This window comes from Diabrotica undecimpunctata, chromosome 4 (genome assembly GCF_040954645.1).
Source record: "Diabrotica undecimpunctata isolate CICGRU chromosome 4, icDiaUnde3, whole genome shotgun sequence".
In the NCBI taxonomy this organism is placed as follows: Eukaryota; Metazoa; Arthropoda; class Insecta; order Coleoptera; family Chrysomelidae; genus Diabrotica; species Diabrotica undecimpunctata.
The window spans coordinates 150,866,697-150,890,962 of record NC_092806.1 but is presented as its reverse complement, the minus strand read 5'-3'; the positions used below and the strand labels follow the sequence as shown (position 1 = coordinate 150,890,962).

Genomic DNA, 24,266 nt, shown 5'->3' with positions numbered 1-24,266 from the left:
ATACCTAGATTTGGCATTCTTTTAGTCAATCATTAAATGATCAAAATCTGATCGCTATAATATTGGACAGAATACGAATAGTTAGAATCACCTATAAGCTTAATTATAGATTATATGATGCATTTACAGCGTAACATTGGTAAAAAGTATCAAACATAAAAGAGCCCAACACGTTTGATAGAACATCAAAAATGAAATCAGTTGGGATTAGGTTATGTTAGGTTAGGTAAGGTATAGAACCCTGGCATGGCTATAATTTAGGACTGTTATGCAAATAAAACTCCTCAAACCACCAAAAATTAAGAAAAAATCGTGGATGACAAATGAGATTCTTGATATGATGGAAGAGAGGTCCAATATCAGGACAAGACATTATACAAAAGAATAGACAATGAGATCAAAAAGCAATCAGAATGGTTTAGGACACACAGCTGAGAGAACAATGTGCGGAAATACAGCTATTACAACAGAAACACGATTCATTCAATATGCACAAAAAAGTTAAAGAAGCTGTAGGCTTATAACAAGCCTAGAAAATTTGGATGTCTGGCAGACAACCAAGGTAATCCATTACTAAGTGTGGAAGAGAGACTAAACACTTGGAAGAAATATGTGGAAGTAACATTTGCAGATGAAAAACAGATTGCCATTGAAGATATAGAATGCCAAACAGGACCCCCGAATACCATTGAAGAAGTCACGGCAGCTATTAGAAAAACTAAACATGCTAAAGCTGTAGGGTCTGACAGACTTTATACAGAATTCCTGAAACTTATGGACGAACAAAAAATAAAATGGATAACGACTATATTTAACAAAATATATAAAACTGGAAATATTCCCCAAAGCTGGTTAAAACCTTCGTAACTATACCAAAAAAATTAAATGCAAAAACAGGGGAAGACTACAGAATAATTAGCCTAACGAGCCACTTACTTAAAACGTTTTTAAAAGTGATACATAACAGAATATATAAAAAACGTGAAGAACAAGTGTCATCGACACAGCTCTATTCGCTATACACGGGCTTATCCAGAGGTGTAGGGATGTCAACTGTGATTTGTTTTATCGACTACAAAAAGGCATTTGATAGAGTAAAACATGACAAGCTCATATCCATCTTAAAAGAAGCGGGCTTGGATGATAGAGACTTGCGAATTATATATAATTTATATTACAACCAAACTGCCAACAAATAAGTGGATGACCAGTTGACAGACACAATCTCCACAGATAAAGAAGTGAGACAACGATGCATTCTGTCTCCAGTGCTATTTAACATGTACTCGGAGCGTATCTTCGAGCAAGCACTGGGACAACTAGAGGAAGTCGTCTTTGTTAACGGAGTACGTCTAAACAACATTAAGTATGATGACGACGCTGTAGTTTTTGCAGATAGCCTAGATGGTTTACAAGCAATAATGTCGCACATATCAGATATAAGTCGAGAATATGGGCTGGATCTCAATACGAACAAAACAAAGTACATAGTAGTTAGTAAGCGCGAAATATTAAATACACATATTTTGGTAAACCAACAGTCAACAGGGTAAACAGCTACACATATCTTGGTACTAACATAAACAGTCAATGGGACCACTCTACTGAAATAAAACAACGCATAGGGAAAGCAAAGATGAAGTCTCTTTTCAGAAGTCACCGTTTACCACTTAGTGCCAAAATCCCTATCATCAGATGCTATGTATTTTCTACATTATTATATGGAGTAGAGGCATGGACGCCCTCTGAAGCTTCTTTAGAAAAGCTCGAGGCCTCCGAGACGTGGTATTACAGGCGCATCTTACGAATTTCATGGGTGGATCGTGTGACTAATATTGAGGTCCTATGTAGAATGGACAAGGAATGCGAGATCACTAACACAACCAAATAGCGCAAATTAGAATATCTTGGTCATGTTATGAGAAATGAACCCAGATATGGCTTATTGCAACTCATTTTCAATACGTTTACAATCGGACTATTTCGAATAGCTGCAAGTAAAGTTAGGATAGCTATGCTGATCGCCAACATCCGCAACGGATAAGCACTGTGAGAAGAAGATGCAAATAAAGGCAGCAAACATATTTCAAATTTTTGGCCAATCAATAATGAAGAAAAATTGGCTCTTAATAAATATAACTAGAAGTAATCAAGCTTTCAAGGAAAAAGGAATTGAAGAAAGATAGATCTATGTAAATCATTGATACTTTCTGGTTTCACACATGAATCAGTAAAATATAGAAATATGTACATTTAATTGTAATGTACAGTAAATTATATATATATAAAAGGGGTAAAAGTTAATTTTTACATATTTTTTGTGATGCATATGCACACATTCTACAAGTCTTTTGAATATTCTGGTTGACTGATAAAGTTAATAATTTGAAACAAGTAATTAAAACAAAGCATAGTATTTCGACGTGCGATTTATATTTGACATCAATTATGTACGTCAAAAAGGTGATTAACATTCATGCTAAATAGTATTTCCACTGCATAATTTAGCTAAAGGTAGCATATAATGTATAATCATTCATGATGATCAACTATAACTCATATCTGAATGGAAACATGACGATTAAAGCTTATAAACTACAAGGTGTATTCACTTGTGTTAGTTTATAGGTGATTACTAAGTAAATTCATTTAATTCAATGCCAAAAATTTAGATTTCACTAGTTGTAAGAGCAAAAGAGAGCTTTCATTTGAGATTCTGTTGTTTAACTGTATAAAAACCTACTTTACATACTTTAGACTATTGAAAAATATCTATTTTACAAACAATTTTATTTTTAACAATACACGATAGATAGTCTGTTGGCTTGCAAACATATAAACTAGCAGCCTCACGTATCAGACTTATAGGTAAATAAAAACAAAAAAATCAACGGTATAGTACATTGTACCCTGCATTATTTATTCCACAAAGTTCCCAACGAACATTGAAATAGAACCTTCTAGTTCTGTTATTAGATATGGAAGTCAGTTTAAAATATAACTGATGAGAATATATGAACGTTTGACGAGAATAACCATCATACATTTAACTAACTCATGGTTATAGGTTATGAGAGGTTATGAAATTGACGTTGATACTGACAACAAAAAACTAAGAATAAAAAATGCAAAATAATAAAGTTGTAACGCATAATAGATAAAAATATTTACTAACATAAAAAACGACAAAAATAAATGTTACAATAAACAAAAACATGAAAAATGACAAAAAAGAAGGCGGAAATGTGTGAAAATAAGAGAAAGATATATAAATATATATCAAACAAAAAAAGATTTTAGCTTCTATTTTTTTAAATTTAAATCAGCGTAAATGGAGAAGGAGATCATCTGTTATCTATTATATTCGAAACACATGAAAAAACACTGAAAATACCTACTGTACATAACAAAAATTTCATTTATCATATTTTTAACAAAACCAACTTTTCTCGACGTATTTTGTAAAGACTTTGTAAATAATACATGCAGAGTACGTTGTACACACTTTAAAAACGGTGTTAAGAGTGAAAAACGTGTAAATTTCATCTACTCAAGATGCCCTGAGATGCTACAACGTAATAATATAAATTAAAAATAACAAAACTAGTAAACTAAACATTAATAATATTAGGACAATACTTACATATATAAAAAAACATAAATATAATGAGGTAGTTCTTCAAACTGACTAAACAGTTTTAAGTATTTGAACAAAAAAGGTGTGTAGATCTGAATATTATAGTTCGGTATATGGAATATTTGTTTATGGAAATATTAGAGATGCAAATGATATTGAATTAGGTAGATAATGTTACAAAAACACCACAAAGAGTGGTATATAAATATTTTTACTCAATTTTCGTTTACATTTTCATGAACATTACTCTATATAAAAAAACGAATTAGGTTGATAAAATCAAATAATATATTAGTCTAACATGAAAATCTATAGTAATGATCATGTTATTAAAATCACTGATATTGTTTACTCGTTTTACAAATATGGTTCATTTGAACTACTTTCGTCATAGTATTATTCTTATTTAACTTGAATAACCACATTTCTTTCGAATACGATTAAATCAATCTTCTTTTTTAAGAGACTGTTGTCATATTCAAGTTTATCGGACAGTCTGCAAACATTATAAACATTGTGAAGAAGTGCCTTGCACCTGCGCATTAAAATCTTCGCCTACGAAATGTAATTCAAACTAGAAATGAGATTAAATAATTCGAATTATATTTAAGAATGCAGAAAATCTACAGTAATTATAATTGTAATGAAAGCACTGGTATTGTTTATTTTACAAATATGGTTCATACGAACTACTTTTACCATAGTATTTTTATATTTCAGTAGAAGAGCCACATTGTTTCTAAATACGATCAAATTTAAATCCTTGCTTCAAGCACAATGATCGTTCTATTGAAATCACTGGTATTGTTTGTTCGTTTTACAAATATGGTTCATTTGAACTACTTCTACCATAGTATTATTCATATTCCATTAAAAGAGCCACATTTGTTTCTAAATACGATCAAATTTAAATCCTTTTTTCAAGCACAATGATCGTTTTATTGAAATCACTGGTATTGTTTGTTCGTTTTACAAAAATGGCTCATTTTAACTACTTCTGCCACAGTATTGTTCATATTATATTAAAAGAGCCACATTTGTTTCTAAATGAAATCAAATTTAAAACCTTTCTTCAAGCACAATGATCGTTTTATTGAAAAATCACTGGTATTGTTCGTTCCTTTTACACATATGGTTCATTTGAACTACTTTTACCATAGTATTATTCATATTCCAGAAAAAGAGCCAAATTTAAAACCTTTCTTTAAGCACAATGATCATTTTATTAAAATCACTGGTATAGTTTGTTCTTTTTACAAACCTGGTTCATTTGAAATACTTCTATTAATAGTAATAGTATTAATGTTCTACCTACATTAATTATGATTTTAATGAAAGCACTGGTATTGTTTGTTTGTTTCACAAATATGGTTCATTTGAACTACTCTTACTATAGTATTATTCATATTCCATTCGAAGGGCCATATTTGTGTCTGAATACGCCCAAAATTCAAGTACTCCTTCTTTCCATCCTTTTCAGAGAAGTGGTATTCCTTAAGTCATTGCAGTATGTTTCTCATAAAACTAGAAACATTATTATTATTATAAATCGGACATTGTAAAAGACGTGCAATACAGTGCCTTGTGAACGTGGTATATGTTGACAAATTGAAACTACTGTGTAAAGAAAGTATTACAATATTAAGCATATATCCTCCTATATTATAAAAAATTACAGATTTATTATACTTCAAAAACAAAATTTAAATTATTCCATGAAAATTTTGCGGCGTTCGTTTAACATTCTACTAAAATTCAATATTATTGGCACCTCGAATAGATAAAAACTGAATAAAAAATGAAATAAAATAAAGGTAGTTGGTAATATATTCAAACTTTAACAAAAATATGTACACGGTGGTTTCCAAACAGTCATTTTTATAGCTGAATTTTTCAGGTAGATACTTCGACATTATACATATTTCTAAAAAGGCTAAATATTGTTTACAGAGGTAGTACATACAATAATTGCAAACTATTTCCTGTTCGAAAACCACGCCGAATGTGCAAACGTGAAAACTTTACTACTTTAATAAAAACTGTTGCATTATAAAATAAACTAGTAAACATGTAAAAACTATGATTGAAACAAACTATTGCTTTCATTTTTACCATTTTGTACACGTAGCATTGGAATGTAGATGGTAAGAAAATGCAAAGAGGGTAACTGTTCAATAAGCGGCCTATTTAATACTTTGACATGCAGGGTGGCCACGTTAACAAACAAAAATCACCAATAACTTACCACGTAAACTTATAAACACTTGCATTTTTTTATAGAAAAGAGGCAAAACTTAGTTATTTTAACATATTTAATACACTATCTCTGTATATTAACAGATTTATTGTGGCAAATATGAATTTATTCTTCAAACAGATTTGGATCATAATTTTAAATTTTTTTATAAAAGATTTGAATACAAAAAAGTATTATCGAATGACACGTTGAAATGTTTTTCAATAATCTAGAAAAAGCGTGTGATAGAGAACATTGATAGTTCGTATAGTGGACAGTGAACAAGCATAGATGAATATAACGCTAAATCGAAAAGGCGCATCGACGAAAGCAAAAAAAACGGTTTTAGATACAAAAAGGGTCAAAAATAATGTAGAAGAAATAGAATAATTATAACTATACATAGACAATATTATTTGCAGAATTTACTCACCCACACAAACCTTATATGTACAAACGAATGCTTTCTGATGATTTTTCTTTGATAATGTGGCACGCCAGCTAAAATGTTTCGTTTAAGAGGAATGTTCAAATGAGGTATATCATTCTTCTGAACCCTGAATATGCGTTAAGTATTTTCAACCTTGTTCACATTTCGTATTAAGAAAATCTTTACAATTACAAAAATATGTATGTATCGAAGAGGTTACTTTTAAAAATTTCCGTAGTATTTCGAATTGTTTCATTTTAACATTACTTGAGCATTTTTTTGTTCCGAAAAAATTATGCAAAGAAGTTTTTTTTACTTTAGAGCAAACATAGACTGGTGGATCTTCGATAGTATATTAATAAACGGTGTGTTCTAAAAAAAGTGTGCCATTTGTGAATGATTGTTTTGTTTTAAATGTTTTAATAACGTAACAACAAATGGTACTAAATATTTTTACAGGGCGTCCCTCTTTTCCATAAAATTGAAAATAAAGTCTGGACCAGTTTGAGTGGGAATGGAAAAATTTCGTTTGGGTTTATTCCCTTAAGGTTATGTCAAAATAAAACATATAAATAAGTAAAAATTGAGCTTCTAGCATTTAATTTATTGCTGATGTTAAACTTTTAGCTTCTTTGAAGACAGTTTGAATACACTTTGTATTTCGTGGTCAAAATTCATGTCATCGCTAAAAGCTGTATACAGTAACCCTATAAAATCTCACAACTGACTATTTTTTGAACAATAAAGGGTCTGGTGCCATATCTTTAAAATCATTTTAAATGGGATCATATAACAAACAATATATCACTTGAAAGCTCTTCACTCAGTATGTGCCTAGATTGTTGTCGCTCCGTTTCAAAATGGCGACCGTTAATTTTCAATGGCGACAAAGTGGAAAAAAGTATTGACTACCGCTACTAAGAATGTAGCCTTCAATTTTTTTGGAAAACGCTCGAAAAAGTCAATTTATTTTTCCAGTTTCCCACATTCGGGTGGAATTCGTTTATTGACATATGTCAAAAATATGACGCCATGGACATTTTTCTTAAATAACAATAGGACTTTTCATAAAAAAATACCAAAGAAAGTATAGTTATTGAAAAAAAAGAAATACGAAAATAATGAAAAAAGTGTCTCAATTAGCAAATCAATTTAATCGATTATTATTATGAGACCTGTACGAAAATGAACAACAAAGTGATGTCGTTATGTAATATGTAGAGTGATACAACGCTCTAAATCATTTAAAGACAATCCATATTATTTTATAAATTTTCTAAAGCATTTATTTCTTTACAAACAATGATATTTCTTTATTGAACAATATTTATATAATAGATATTTTTTTATAAACCAGTACGTATCACGTATAATATATGTTATACGTCATTGTCAAATCTGTCTGTACGAAAAATATGGCGGCTAATGAAAAGCCCTATAAATGGCATGTAATGCATCGTTTAGATGCCACTTAATATGTTTTTAGGAACAAGAAAGAGTTGATCTTTCGCTGGGAGTTAATTTAAGATATTTTTCACAATGTAACTGTCGCCATTTTGAAACAGTGCCACAGAATCGCATAAAAGAAATTTTAATTGTGCTATTAGAAATGTCTATGACGTCAAACTTTGACATATGTCAATAAATAAACAAATGAATTCCATCAGAATGTGGGAAAATGGTAAAATAAATTGAATCTTTTGAGAGTCTTCGATAAAAGCCGAAGATTACCAAATTATTAGGGATCCTCCATAATTATTTTTCCACAATGTCGTCATTGAAAATTGCACAGTCGCCATTTTGAAATGACTTGACAGAATGGCACAAAAATATAGTGATACAAGAGCTTTTAAAGCTATATTTATTATTTGTCGTGTGATTCCGTTTACAATTACCTTCACAGACCACTAATTCTGTGATTACCTTATAATATGGCACCCATCCTCCATTTTGAACGGTTACGTCATTAAAACTGAACACGTGGCTTAAGTCAATTACATAAAAATGATCAATTTATTTTTTATGGTTCAGAATATAGCTAAGGAAATTTAGATTGACACGGTATAAAAAAATTTTGGGAGTGTTTTAAAATATTTTTAAAAACGTGTAAAGGGAAAAATGGTCCTCAAAAAACTTTGCTAATTAAACTATTTCCTGTCAAAATGGAATGGTACAGTAAAATTCGTATTTTGAACTATCAAAGATCCACTTGTCGAATCGTTTTTGCGAATAACTACAGAAAATAAACGGTAACTATACAAGAAACGGAAGCTACTCCTAAAAATATACAAGAAAAAATATAAAAAATAATCGTTGTTTTTGTACAATGTAAAAGGCACATACTAATTAATCTGTGACATAAATATAACATTTTATTAAAAAATTTTGTACGCACTGTTTATTTCCTTCAAACAACAGATTATTCTTTGGATATTATTTTTCTTTTTAAGGTCGTTTTCTTAGTGTTCCGTTAAATAAGAATAGTTTAAAAAGGATTTAGAAAATGATAAAGAGCCATACTAAAGAAGAAAACGTATTAGATTGCATGAAAAAAAAAAGCGTCCTTGATTGTAGACAGTTCGACAGATTGAATTGACATCTGGATGCGATTTCCAAAGTGGGTTACACTAACTAATGAAAAAACCTCTGTATGTGAAATTAGCAAACCTATAATCCAAATTCAATAGGATTGTCAGGGCAGACATTTTGTAGTTCGTAAACACTTGATAGGAAGCGGCTATATATTTATTAATTTATTAATTAGCACACAAATTTACTTCTCAATTATCATTTTTGGCGGTTGGTATGAAAATAAAAGAAAAAACCTTGTCAAAAAGAAATATAAACAGTAGATATATTAAAAAGTAAAAAGGTGTAAAAATATATAAAGAAGTAAGATCACAGCAATCTTTAATTATAGGAAACACAAGGCATCAATCATTCATCGAAAAACAACAAACATCTCTAAATTCCTCATTACCACCTTCTTATTTAACGAAAACGACATATTATTCCGGAAAACGACCTGTTTAACCAATACACATTTGTGGTAACGTCTAATATATAACAAGTAACACTGTTCTTCCAATTATGTAACATTTAACATATTTTTCAACAATTATACAGTAAGTTTTTACGCACAACTTGTCACGAAAACACAAACACCACACAGTCACATTGAGAATACATATTTCTGTCATATAGAATCTTCTCTCAACAACATTGTTCAGAATCTTTAACGTTAATTTGTTAAAGTGATACAATTATGATAAAATATTGCATTTATATTAAAAAATTAGGTTATGTCAGGTTAAGTTAATTGCATGGAACGTTTATTAAACACGGGAAATATTTTTACGGTATTAGTTTTGAAAGGAATGATCATTTATGTCATATATTCCTGTTTCATCGTTATATGTCTTTATATACATTATATTTTTTTACTATTTTTAGTAAACTATTCACAATAATGGTAACTTCACGACGTTGTTTTTGTGAAGCTAACTTCAGTCTTGATTTTGCACAAACAGATTGATCAATCTTATCATCAACATTAATTTCAAACATTTTTTTGTGAAATTGTAAGTAATTAGTAAATTTTGGATATATTTTAGTAAATAGACATATTGCTGGAAGAAAACATATAATTCCGTACTAAACGTTCTTGAAAATTAGTTTGTGTGATATAAGAGCCGTTATTTTGCATTTTTACTCAAAGGTTGTAAAAATACATGATCTACAAGGTTTACGGAGAGTTTTAACTTTAACTGTTCTGGGAATAACACGAGAAATTTGGTTTGTTTAGAATAAAAATGGACATAACCTAAAAAATTCACCGTAGCTACCTGATATATACGTATTCTGTATTGAGCTCCCAATTAAATTACAAATAAACAACACTGGCAGTAAATTCCATGTCATTTTATCGTTTAAATGTATCATTTTAACACGTTTAACGGTTATTATCAAGCAATTCTTGTAGAAAGTATTCAATATGAGAAAAACATCTATTCAAACACTTACTTATCGTATAGAGATGAGTAAAAGTAGAGTCACGTGAAACGATTTGTCCATGAAATGATCAGAAAACAAGGAAATGTCAACTGTCCATACATATGATACAAAATTGTTAATATAACTGTACAATATTCCTTAAAATCTAACTATATGTAAGGAGTTTCAGGTACCAGGTTCTTTAACTATACGAAATGCCTCGAAAACGTTCGATGTATTATCCCCAACTGTTTGAGACACTCCGTAGAAAAATGTAATATTACTTTCACACCAACTTAGGTAATTTTTAGCTTAAATCTAACATGTATTCATTCTATTAATTGAATTTTTGTTTTTATCCTAAACGTTAATTTTTTTTAAATATTAAATAAATTGGTGTGATGATACACTCTTTAGAATTGGGCATGTGGGTGACTGTTTTATTTTATTCTGCTCAATTTCAATGTATGCGCAGATATTGGGGAGAAGAAAGAACGGGACAGTTTTTTAGAATCGTAAGTAAAAAGTTTTTGATCTAGAAAGGGGTTATGGGAAGCGAAATTTTAGGTTAGTTTAGGTTATGTTATAAATAATATAGAAATAGTGAAAAAATCAATACAAGCTTCAGGATAAGTTTGGTCTAGACCACTGAGCCCACACATTTATCTTGTGAACGTGTTAGTGATGGGTAAATCAATATGGCGCAATATCTCAAATTGGTCGATTTTATTTGATACCTATCATAGTTCTAGTCAATTCTAGCCAAAGGAACTGAGAGCCGGTCCGAATAAAAATTATTACAGATTCTGCTAAGATCTTTGACAAAAATCGTTTTTTATGACGATTAATGGAATGTTTATAACAAAACGTATACTGTACTTGTAGTAAAATAAACATAGTAGTCCCTCAAGGTTGGGATATGTGTCAATGAAAGCCCCCAATTATTGGACCAATTTGTACGTATCTTCCAATTTTGCTAGTAACTAATAACGAAATATGGTGGTTTAATAGTATAGTCAAACGTTTCTTGCCTTAAGCGAGAGAGCTGCCGGACTCGGATACCGGTTAAGACCGAAAAGCTTCTATTTTTGGTCAACTTCAAACTGATGGAAGTGAAACTAACTCGAAAACTTTATTCTTTGTGTGATGTAAGGGCAAATTTATAGACCAAAAATATGGGAAAGCAAAATTTACGATGAAGCTGATTATAAACACTCAGTCCAGAATAAAAAATATGCGAAGGGGCTGAAGATGGTCTTTGACCATCAACGGCGTTTCTAATTTTTGGGCGTTTGTATAAAAACCTAGAAAACTATTTATATTGAGCACAATAAAATGAAACCAGCCACAGTATCCTGTAACTTATATGTAAAAGTTTTGATTTTTGCTCGACCTAACCTAATAAATTATACAGGATGGGCAAAAAATTAAACAAACGTTGTATGTATGCATTTTAAATATTGGAAAATTTTCATTCACCCTGTATAAACTTTGTTTTCCTTTAATAGCGATCTGCCCTCTTCTAAACAGTGTTAATAATTAAAGTATGGTTATTTTTATATTGAGCAATATAATAAATATTTACAATACGAAAGAAAATAAAAAATTCGTTGTAGTCAAATACTCCCAAAAATATTGCCGAGAAATTCAGTGTTTATATCCATCGTAAAAAAAATCAGTTCTTAACAAATTATTACTTTTGTAAAGCTGGCTTCTTTAGTTTGGATTCGAGTTGTAATGGGCAGTAAGAGAGCAAAAGGCGAGGAAAGATGCTTATCCAAAATATCCGAAAGAATGATCTTAATATTAGCACCAGGTCAAATAGAAATTCAGTAACTTATATAAGTTCCTCGTTAAAAAAGTTCTTTGGTTTAATTGCATATATCGGAATATACGGCCCAGGCTCAATTTTACAAGTGCTTTAATATGTGCGAAATCTATACCAACGATGAAAAACTACTGACATCGATCATAGGGTAGAAGTAAAATTTACATTTAATTGATACATACATTTATTAATTTCTATTAACCATCAATTACTAAAGTTATTAGCGGGATTTAATCTTCAAAATTTTAAAATAAAAATTGTAAAGTTAGGTTATGTATGTCTTATTCTGTGGAAGTGGTTAAAATACCAAATTAATCACGTCATAGCTCTAGAGACATACCTCTAACTTGGTAACGGCGTAATGGATAATCTATTATAAAAGAAGCGTGGCTAAACTGGCAAGTGGATCGGTCAGTCGTAGTTACAATAAACGGAAGTGAGGTGATGGTGATTACTTGATTGCGGAACAAAAAAACATATAGCGCGTTCTCCTTTTTTTTTCTATAGTTCATCATGGCCTTCGTTCTTACAGCACACAACCAACTATACCTACTTATTTTTTTGTTCTGTGATTTTTTAAACTTTATTTAATTCTCACTAATTCTTTTGTGATTTTCTATCTTAATCATGATAAATATTGAATTTTTTACTGTATTGTATATTTTATTATATATTTAGTGGTACATAGTTCTGTTAATTGTGGCAATATTATGTGCTGTGGGGAATTAGATACATAAATTATTAATATCACCTACCGAAATTCTGGATTTCCTGTCATTCCTATTTTATTTAAATGCTGACAAGTGAAACAATGTAGGCATGAAAAGGCATAGGTATCACAAAAAAGCATGAAACCATTAATAAAAGCGATCAGTATTAGTTTTTGTGCTAGATTTCCTTCTTCTTGTTCTTTTTTTTATTTCTTCCTTCTTAGTGACGGATCTATCTAAAGCTTTTTTCAGTCAGCTTCAAAATCAATTTCTGTTGAAAAATTATGTTTGGGAATTTACAAGAATGTTTGTGATTCGTCTTTTAAGAACCGAGATATCAAGAAAAAATTTTGATCGGTCACAAAAAGGTGTTCCGCAATAAAGTAAAATACACGTTTTAGTCCAGGGTTCTCGCTATACATTCTGGTGTAAAATGAACATAAAAACAAAGGAATATTCAGTAACAGCAATACCTGAAATAAGTATATTTCAGCAGAACATGAGTACAGAAAATTTCAGCAGAAAAACCGGCTTTCTGACTGAATCCTTTTGCAGCTATCACTTGGAGTCTATTCCACAAGATTACTATTGTGTACAGCAAATGCAATTTTCATTTTTTTTAAGTTGATATTCATTTTACTCTTGTTATAATAGTTTTTCGTTTCATTTACAAAGATTTTGCAAATATTAAAGCCTGATCCAAAAATGTATACCTCTTAACCCACTTTGAGCCTGGGCTCATAATAAATACAGCTATTTTAAAGAATAATATTCGAGATAAACACTTTTCCACCGCAATTTTCACAGAAAAAAAGCTGGAGTAAAAAATTTAGAAACTTAAAAAATTCTCCTAGTCATTTTCGTATTTTTCTTTAATAACGTTACCCGTTAGGGCCCAGAATGGGACTCTTTCTCCTGCTCGTGTCAGTCGCATTCAACGTCTCATTTAAGGTAGTCATCTGAGTTCCGTTCAAGGACGTTCCGTTCAGGGAGACATCTCGAGAAGATTCCGAAGAATGCACCTCGTCGCAAGAACTGCGAATGTCTTCGCTTTGGCCGAAGTGTGGGTTGCAACGATGGTGGTTGGTCTTCAGTTTCTTCGAGTTTTCGAAAAGTTTGTGCAGGTCGTAGAATTTCGAAGGCTTGACGTTGGAATTCGAGTCTTCTTCGAAGCGCAGAGGAGTGAATCTTTCTTGCTGTTTGTTGGCCACCTGACCGTTGCAGTTGAAGGCATAATGAAACTAAACAAACAAGAAATTATTGAAAAGTAGTTTACACAAACTAAATTATCAAATTAAAGTACTATAATAACTATACAGATTGAACGAATTTAAAACGGAACATACAATTTAATATATGTCTGTTTGAACTGCATTTGAAATAGTGGACCAATATAAAACTTGGACAAAAATAAATCCATACCCGGTGATAGACATTGTATAAAATATCGTTCAACTATCTGTCTCCTTTAAAGGAAAGAGGAGCTTGCCTAATAGTCGGAGAGATAGAGCCGAAATTTTGAACTAATCAGTAATATGACATTTCTCTATTGGAATATATTCATTGTAACTGGGTTAAGACTTTGCCTTACAGGCGGACGCCCCTCGTGGTACAGGGGGTGGCTATACAGGGATGAAGTTGTAATTTTTTTCGGAAAAATTAACGATCGATAATATGGCTGAAAATTTGCCCAGAGTAAGATCTTGGTATAACTAGACGAAATCCCAAAGGGCGGACGCGAGAGTGGATACATAAGGGGTGTCGGACAGGGGTGAAATTGCAATTTTTTGGGGAAAAATTAACGATAAGTAATATGTCCGCCATTTTCATGGCTCATTATTTAGCCCCTAAAAACTCTAAATCCAAAAGAGCGGACAGCTGGGTTGGTACAGAGAGCCATAAAACGGGGTCAAATGTACCACTTGCCTGCGCATTTTGGATTAAATGATATTTTTATACCGATTGATTAAAAAATTTGTATGCTCACTTCTGTTACTATTGTGAAAAGCGTCAAGTAGAGTTTTCCTCAAAATTTTCCAAAAAAAATTCCGTAAATGAAAATTTTCGTAATTTTTTGAGGTAAAATCTAATTTGTAGAATCCTTTCGATTTTCTGTCAGTTATACCATGATTTTTTTCCAAAAATTTTCAAACGATTTTTCCGATAAGAAAAAAAAATTTAGAAAAACTTTAAAAATTTCGTCATTTTTCTCACTCTCATTGATGTCATCACATTCATCATCTTCGTCACTTTCACTTTCAATAATATCACATTCATTATCTGCTTCATTTTCAATCACTACTTCTCAAACTGATTCTGGCATCTGAGGTCCACTAAACCATTTGAATTTATATGTTTCATCTTCAAACTCCCAACCATGTTCTTCAACAATCAATTCTGTTGGTACTTTTTTATGAGCATTTGTCCAAATATTTGAAATATAATAGGCTCGCAGTAGATGTTGGTGTAATTCATCTTGACATGGTGGTAAGCTTGAAGCATCGAAATTTTTTAGTTTTTTTTTAAAGGCTCGTTTACATCATGCAACTTATACTGGCGGTTAAATAGTGAAAATCTGACATCGTTTACTTTTCTTTTTGGAATTGTTCTCGTCAGTCCTGTTCCATATAAGTGACATATGAAAGTTTCTAAGGTTTCAAAAACTTCATTACAATCGAAGTCAGTTTCACCAAGTTGGATAAAAGCATCTTGATACTTATTACATTTAGCGCATGCGTCTAGAATTACTGATCTAAATGGAACGCGCATCATTATTATTTTAATATTTTAAAATAATAATGATGCAAAATTAATGTCCAAACAGAATTTGTAAAATTATAATTAACTAATGAAAAAAAAATTCAATCAATTTAAAAGTTAAAAAAAATATTGAAAATATCTACAAAGTAAATTTCAAAACTTAAAAAATTGATAATTCCACTATTAAATTGATTTTTATTAATAATTATTTGTAAAATGTTAAAGGAATTCTACAAATTGAATTTTACCTATTGATAAATAGAAATAATATATTTTGTATTTGATTATTAATGTAATAATAAATCAAATTTTTCTTATATCTGAACAACCATTATTTATGCAATATAAATTTAAAAACCTTTTTATTGTAATAAAAAATAAGTAAAATTACTATTTGTTATACTAAAAATATTTAATAGTTAACATTATAAAATTACTTTAATTTAATAAAATATCAAATATCAAACATTTATTCAATTAAAAATTAATTCGTAAAATATTTATATTCAAGAAAGAAATGTGATTTGTAAAGTAAATATGACTTTAGTTTGTAAAAAAAACATACAGAAAATCGAAAGGATTCTACAAATTAGATTTTACCTTTAAAAATTACGAAAATTTTCATTTACGGAAATTTTTTTGGAAAATTTTGAGGAAAACTCTACTTGACGCTTTTCAGAATAGTAACAGAAGTGAGCATACAAATTTTCAAATCAATCGGTATAAAAATATCATAATAAAATCAGTTTGAAAATTGTTACCGAGACCTAAAATGCGCAGGCAAGTGGTACATTTGACCCCGTTTTATGGCTCTATGTACCACCAGCTGTTCGCCCTTTTGGATTTAGAGTTTTTAGGGGCTAAATAATGAGCCATGAAAATGGCGGACATATTACTTATCGTTAATTTTTCCCCAAAAAATTGCAACTTCACCCCTGTGCGACACCCCTTATGTATCCACTCTCGCGTCCGTCCTTTGGGATTTCGTCTAGTTATACCAAGATCTTACTCTGGGCAAATTTTCAGCCATATTATCGATCGTTAATTTTTCCGAAAAAAATGACAACTTCATCCCTGTATAGCCACCCCCTGTACCACGAGGGGCGTCCGCCTGTAAGGCAAAGTCTTAACCCAGTTACAATGAATATATTCCAATAGAGAAATGTCATATTACTGATCAGTTCAAAATTTCGGCTCTATCTCTTGGACTATAAGGAAGCAATAAGTGGTTTGACAGCATAATAACTGCTTGTGTAGTCTAGTTTTTTCAGTGATTCTAGGCAACCTATTTGGGTGGAGTTTTGACTTGTTCTTGAATGAATTCAGAATCCAGCAGCCCGCTGAAGTATTGGATTTTTATAATATAATTATTTGACAACCTTTTGTTGGCCGACCACCTAGAGCGGAGTTGAGCCGAAATACATTGATTTCGTATGTTCCGTTTTAAATTCGTTCAATCTGTATATCACCTCTTAGCTCGTTCTTTGTACATTATACGCAAATATTTCTTTACATTACGTCACTTTTCTATTTACAGAACCTAAAACCATGAAATTTAGCCGTTATCCCTAGACAATAGAATATGTACATCAAACAAAGACAACAATATGATGAAGGACGACGATTGGTTCAGATATTGGCCGCTGTGCATTCCGAATATAGAAAGAAGTTTTTATTTTTAGAATATTCCTGAGAAACAATTAAATTCTCTAGCACAGCAATTTTGTGTTGAATGTGCATGAAACTTTGAATTGGAAATTGTTTCTCCATTTATATTAATTCATCTATTTTCCCAGTTTAGTTGCCTTAGTAATCGTAGATACTTTCTTCCATTCCTCCATTCTTCTTTCTATTTTTGTACTTTTGATGTCTGTGACAAGTAAATGTTTGCGACCATTTAAGACATTACCACTGCGAAAAATCAGTCGTGAAACATGTGGAACTCAATACTACGAAATAAAAAGTCTCTCCACTGAGGTACCAAAAATTCCAAAACCAACTCCGACCAACCAACAAATCCCGGGGACAAACGACGTCTACAAATAGCGCAGATAACCGAGAATGACAGTAACCCCAGAAAAAACGTGATACCTCAAAAGATAAGGATAGCAATGATGATTGTCAACCTGCCGAGGTGAAGGTACGTGAAGAAGAAGACTCAAGAGGTATTGTGGCTTCAATCACTTCATATCGTTTCATACAAATTGCGAATGTGCACTCCCACATCATAATACTATTAGGAAATTTCCTTTTCTTTTCAGGAAATCTTTATAAAATGCTTCATTTCAGAGGGACAGAGGTGAATTCAGGGGGAACTGTCTGAACTTTTTAAAACAAATAACGGGTTGCGCCAGGGAGACCCTCTCTCCTGTATACTGTTCAATCTGGCTCTGGAAAAAGTAATACGTATGTCACAAATCACAACCACTGGTTCAATATATAATAAATTAATGCAACTTCTGGCCTATGCTGATGATATCAATATTGTTGGGAGAACGGAAAACGCTGTACGAAAGGCGTATGTAGCATTAAAAGAATTAGCTACAAAAAAAATAAACACCAACAAAATGAAGTATATGAAAATAAGCACGCAACCACAAATCCTATGACCACTTGTTATAGAAAACGACGTCATCGAAGCAGTGAACGAATTTGTATACCTGCGAGCGCTCCTTAACACTGAAAATAATACTACCGCAGAGATAAACCGGAGAAACCGGCCAACAGATGCTATTTTGGGCTCAATCTCCTCCTTAAATCCACAATTATATCGAGAAATACAAAAATAAAACTCTACAAAACAATAATAATAGGATGTTTCGAAAGAAAAGTACTAAGGCGAATATATGGAGCAATGAATGACAATGGAGTGTGGAAAAGACGATACAACTTCGAACTTTATAGAATATACCAGGAACCTGATATCATAAAACATATTAAGATAGGACGGCTGAGGTGAATAAGGCATGTAATGCGGATGGAACAAAATGGTAGAAAAACGCTCCTTGATAGACCCATTGGTCAAAGAAGAGGAAGACCCAGAATAAGGTTCCTTGATAACATCGATGAAGACATGAGAAATACAGGAATACATGCTTGGCGGAGAAAGGCGAACCTGCGTCATTTTAGAATAAGCTGAAAAGGTATCAAACAACTAAAACTCGAGAAATATATCATCAAAAATAAAATTAATATCCGCACATACCTGTGGATTTTCTGTAATATGGACATGACCATTCATATAGGGTTTAGCTGATCCATTTGTATGCCCGTTTGGAAACTCTTCTCCTCCCTATAAGTAAAAAAGTAAAAGTAATGTTAATATAGAACTAAGGATATTTTTACTTGATGAAAATATATAACTTATTAAGGAAAAATTCAAAGTGGTTGGCTGTATACCATAATTTAAAAAAACCTACAAGGAAATGTAAAACCCCTTGTGTAATTGGTACATTAAATTAATAATGAAAATATCCAAAATGATTACGAAATTTCAAAATGTTTTCGGTCTTACCAGACCATCATCTATTTAGAGGCAAACATTAATAAAACAAACCATTATACCAAATAAATTAGAGTGAGAATAGAAAAGGCTAGAAGTGCATTCAATAATAAGAAACAAACATGTTGTAGAGACCTCAGCCTAAATCTTAGAAAACGAGTACTAAAGTGTTATGTATTTTCTGTTCTTTTGTATGGTCTGGTGACATGGACTTTAAATAAACAATGTCTCAATAAATTGGAAGCCTTTGAAATGTGGACATATCGAAGAATGTTGAGAATCTCCTGGACAGACAGAATACTAAGAAGAATAGAGAACAACAGGGAGATACTGGATTCCATCAAAATAAGAAAACTACAATATCTGGGTCATACAATACGTGGTGACAGATATGAATTCCTAAAACTAATACGACAGGGAAAGATTCAAGGAAAGCGCAGCATAGATAGAAGAAGAATGTCCTGGCTGAGAAACCTCAGAGAATGGTTTGGATGCAGCTCGACTGAACTCTTTCGGGCTGTAGTGTCAAAAGTTAGAATAGCAGTGATGATTGCCAACCTTCGTCGCGGAGATGGCACGTAAAGAAGAAGACCATCATCATGATCAGTGAACCTTTGCAAAAAGTCAGTTATAAAATGGTTTAAAATCCTTTGGCTTACAAAGAAAATGTTATTGTAACTTACAATTTAATGACATAATATTGATAACTATGGATTTTAACTAAAAGAGAACATACTAAGCCCGTATTCCAAAATAGCGACAACGTCTGAGTCAAACCAAATTTACCAGTCAACTCCAGTTATCAGTATTACCAAATTAGTGTTTGGTTTGACAAATCTTTTTTTAAATTATTTTTAAATGTATATCATGTAAATAAAAATTCTTACCTTTGTATCAAGATGATCAGATTGGACAGGAGGTATGTTAGTCGTTCCTTCGGATACCAAAAATTGACTCTCTTGCTCTTCAGCATCGCACACTTCCTCTAATCGGACCTGGACTGCTCCCACTTCGGATGCGTAATGCGCAACCGCGGGATAGTAATTATTGGAAGGTGCCATCCTGGATCTAGCTAAAGCTCTCCGTTTGACGCATCGCCGGCGGACTAGAATGTAAGCCATGCAGCAGACTATGCATAGTAGGGCTATTATCGTACCAATTATAAAACCTGTAAATACAATAACTTAATTTACAAAACAATTTTGGAAAGATTTCATTTTGCTACTGAAACAACTAGCACAGATGGTTTCATTTGTCGAATGCTTTTAGACAAAATAGTACAACTACGTCTTTGATATTGGAGGATTGGAGTAACATTTATATAAAGAGAGTTGTAATCGTTTGACATAAATAGATTTTATAAGTACCTCTCAATTGTAGAATACATTCCACTTATATACTAAAATTCTCTATGTAAAATCTGCACTCACCAACTTTTTGGTCGTACTTCACATCCGTCGTAGAGACCTCCGGCTGAGCGACCTTCATACTAGTAGTGACATCTAGTGGCAAAGCAGGTTTACCGAGCCCGATATCCGACACCGCTCTTACTAAAATCGTGTATCGTGTCTCGTAGTGCAAATTACCCAATACCATACAAACAAAATCATCCGGTAGTTCTTTACATTGTTGGTACATACGGCCGGTTTGATCTTTGGTAGATACTGTGACGTTTATCCACTTCTCCACAGGCCAGTTGATATCTGGGGTGTACGAGATGATGTACTTGTCAATCTTGCTGTCGGACTCTTTAGGCTTGTGCCACTGCAAGTACACAGTGGTTTCGTTTAGAACTTTGTACTTTAGGTCGGTAACGGGAGAAGGAACTAAAAATAAAAATAACTCATCACATTCAACCTAAATCATAGTTCTGTTGAATCAACAAACAATAAATTGACCTTTTAATTAATTTGATAGAAAAAAGGGTTAGTGATTAATCCCAATGCGTGTTATTGGTTGTTTGACGTTAATTTTTATATGTATATTTTCCATTTAAAGCGTGTTTTGTTTTTAAAAGCCACTGTCATGAAACGACAAGCAATGACAGTGATGACAACCTTGTCATATGTCGAACGAAGATAATTCTAGTCAGTGTTGCCATAGTTATATAAATTTATTTTCTTGTGAAAAATAAAAATCAGATTTTTAATTACATATTTTAATATTTTAGCCTACTATAAAATATACTGTATTGTTACCAGGTTTAGGTTAGGTTCGGTTAAGTCTTTTTCCACAGAAAATTATTATAAAACATCTTTTTATGTTTTTATTAATTTGTTTATTGATGTAAATCATTTTCACAATTTTTTCATTGCTTTATAAGTGGCAACAATGTGGTATATACAAATAATTTAAATTTGTGCATATATTATATTGTTTTGTAAGATGTATACATTTTGGTAGTTTTAAAACAATATTATGTATTTTTATTAATAGTAAAAATCATTGACATTTATTCATTTTTGCTTGCCTTTGTTATGATTAAGACAATTGAACATTTTTGTTGACCTTTTAGCTACAATTATTAGATATTATGTTCCTTTTTTTATTTTTGTTTTACATTTTTTACTTTTACTCATCAAAGACAACATTCAAATTTGAGCTTTTCTTTATATTGTTTTTAATTAAATACACAAAAAATTGCAATTTGTAAGGCGTACACTTTCACACTATAGTTAGCCAGGGAAGAAACAATTAGTACTCACCATCAGCCCAAGTCTTAACACGAACGGGGTCAGAAAAAATTCCTGCTACCCCGTCAGCATTATGAGCTCTTACCCTGAACTCATAAATAGTATTAGGTTTAAGTTTTCTCACTTGCAGCTTATTAGGAAAACTAAAACAGAACAAAACTATGATAGTACATTATAAAGAAAGTATTTAATAGTGAAAATATGATGGTTAGGAATACGTTTTGAAATATTCAAAAAACCATCGCATACAGACATTATAATATATAATAAATCCTTTCATCTACATTGGTAAACAATTGCTGCATTCTATTATATAATAATTGCCATGTGACCCTGAGAAAAAATTCAGTTTTTGTAGATCTCCACAAGGTGGCGTCAGTCATTAACACATTTTATTAAATTAATTTCAATTAAAATATTTACCAATAGCAAACCTGTTAACAGACATACATCGATATTTATTTCTGGCATTTGGACTGCTAATTTAAAAGAAACGTGCCAAGGGCACTCGAAATAATGAATCCAGGCATGTAAATTTGATGTACCAAACTGAAAATTTCTTTATTTGATTTGTTTGTTTAAACATTTCATACATATTGTTAAACTGCGAGATACATTGGAATATATAGCCAAGGGACGATGAAAATTGCGCGAAAAATTGAAGAATTTCAGAAAACATTATATAAATTTCGCGCGTTTATTAACAATTTCGCGTGTAATAGTCGTCGAAGGGTCGAAGTTATTCTTATACAAGGACGAATAAATTAAGCAGAAAATAAAAACAGGTTATTATATTAGTACAAGAATTTGCTTCGATATACAAGATATTCTGCACTTTAAAACTAGTATTACCTTTTTAACAGCCTCTTTTGATCACATTCACTGCTTTCTCCGTCCGCTATATAACAAATCATATAAAACTTTGTACTTTTATCCGCGTTGTTCCATCTAAGTTTGACAGAAAACGGCGACTGGGCAATGGCCCTAATCTGCGACGGAGGTAAAGGTGCCAGCTCACTGGTTGTGTTTGTTTCCAATCCATTGACGTTTGTACTATTTGTTGGATCTGGAATTATGTATGGTGTCCACGGGCTAGTTTCCTTGTCGTCTTTGTTCGTGGAAACTACGCGGAAATTGTACTCTACACCAGGAATTAGGTCTAAAACAGAGTTTAATAATGTATTAAAATAAAGGAGTATTTAATTAAAAGGAAATATTTCATTTTATAGTGTATTTTTATGTATGAGAGAGTAATAAAACAATAAATTATGTATGCAAATCCCTAAACTGTTGATACGGGTGACTCAATGAAAAACAGATATTTGTCAACAAGTTTACAGAAGTATATAGGAAAACAATTTTAAATTGAGTATGACCACCAGGTATAAAGGTTGGAGCAGAATAGAATACAATAGTTGTGAGGCTTACTAATCCCTAAATAAGGTTGCCAGTGTCGGAGTGATGGAGGTTAACAGGTACTAATGAATTTGCAAGAAATGTAAGATGTTTATTTTATTGGTTGTATATAACCAATAAAAGTTTAATAAGTACCTACCTATTTGCAAAATAAAGTTTAATTCTTTAGATAAAATAAAACGTTTTATTTTATCTGAAATGAGTGCATTCCACGAAGTAAGGGTTTCAACAATCAAACATTTAATTCTTTAATTCCAGGAATCTACGACAGTAATTGACTAGATAATTACCTTCTAAACTTATTCCACAGAAAATGTGATAGTGGGTTTTTCCATTTTGTAGGAAGGTCCAAGTGGCGTATTCAAAATTCTTAACAGTTCACTAAAAGTATGTACTTCAGTTGCAAGGTGCAGTTTATTGTGTATACTAGTGTTATGGAAAATTTGGAAGTGCCGTGTAAACGCCGAAAAATTGGTCCTCTAACAGTTAATGAAAAAACATTAATATTTAATTGTTTTAAATCATTTACAGACAAACGTTTATGTGAAAGTGTTGATGAGACCGTTGAGTTAGTTAGCAGTACACTTGGTGTTGGGAAATCTACGATTTACAGAGTTATTAAAGAAGAGAAATGTGGTAGTTTTCAAATGCCACGTAATGCTCCAGGGAAACCAATATTTCAAATAGAATATCATTTTAAAGAAGGACTTCGACGGAAAGTGCATGAATTCTTCTTTAGACAAGAATTTCCAACATTGGATAAAGTTCTTGTCTCAGTTTGAGATGATAAGGATTACCCAGAAATGAGTCGAAGTACGTTATGGAAACTTTTAAAAGAAATAGGCTTCCGATGGAAAAAGAATCCCAGAAAGTATATTTTATTAGAAAGAAGCGATATTGTCATATGGAGAAGACATTTTCTAAGAACCATAAAGGAAATGAGAAACCAAAAAAGAAAAATATTTTATCTTGATGAAACATGGATCAACGAGGGTCATACACCAAATAAATTTTGGCAGGATGAAACTGTTACAAGTCAAAGGCACGCTTTTGTAAATAAC

The 24,266-nt window shown here is 31.6% G+C and overlaps 1 protein-coding gene across 1 annotated transcript in view; it reads right to left on the bottom strand.

The window, feature by feature from the left end:
• Nucleotides 1–6,055: 6,055 nt before the first annotated feature.
• Nucleotides 6,056–24,266, bottom strand: part of LOC140440196 (immunoglobulin superfamily DCC subclass member 4-like) — a 218,032-nt gene continuing 199,821 nt past the window's right edge. The window contains exons 11-16 of the mRNA XM_072530530.1: nt 22,642–22,948; nt 21,802–21,932; nt 20,527–20,922; nt 19,984–20,264; nt 18,800–18,886; nt 6,056–14,075 (exon numbers count right to left, since the gene is read on the bottom strand). Coding sequence (XP_072386631.1) covers nt 13,716–14,075; nt 18,800–18,886; nt 19,984–20,264; nt 20,527–20,922; nt 21,802–21,932; nt 22,642–22,948 — 1,562 coding nt within the window. The 3' untranslated portion in view covers nt 6,056–13,715. The remainder of the gene's footprint in view (nt 14,076–18,799; nt 18,887–19,983; nt 20,265–20,526; nt 20,923–21,801; nt 21,933–22,641; nt 22,949–24,266) is intronic.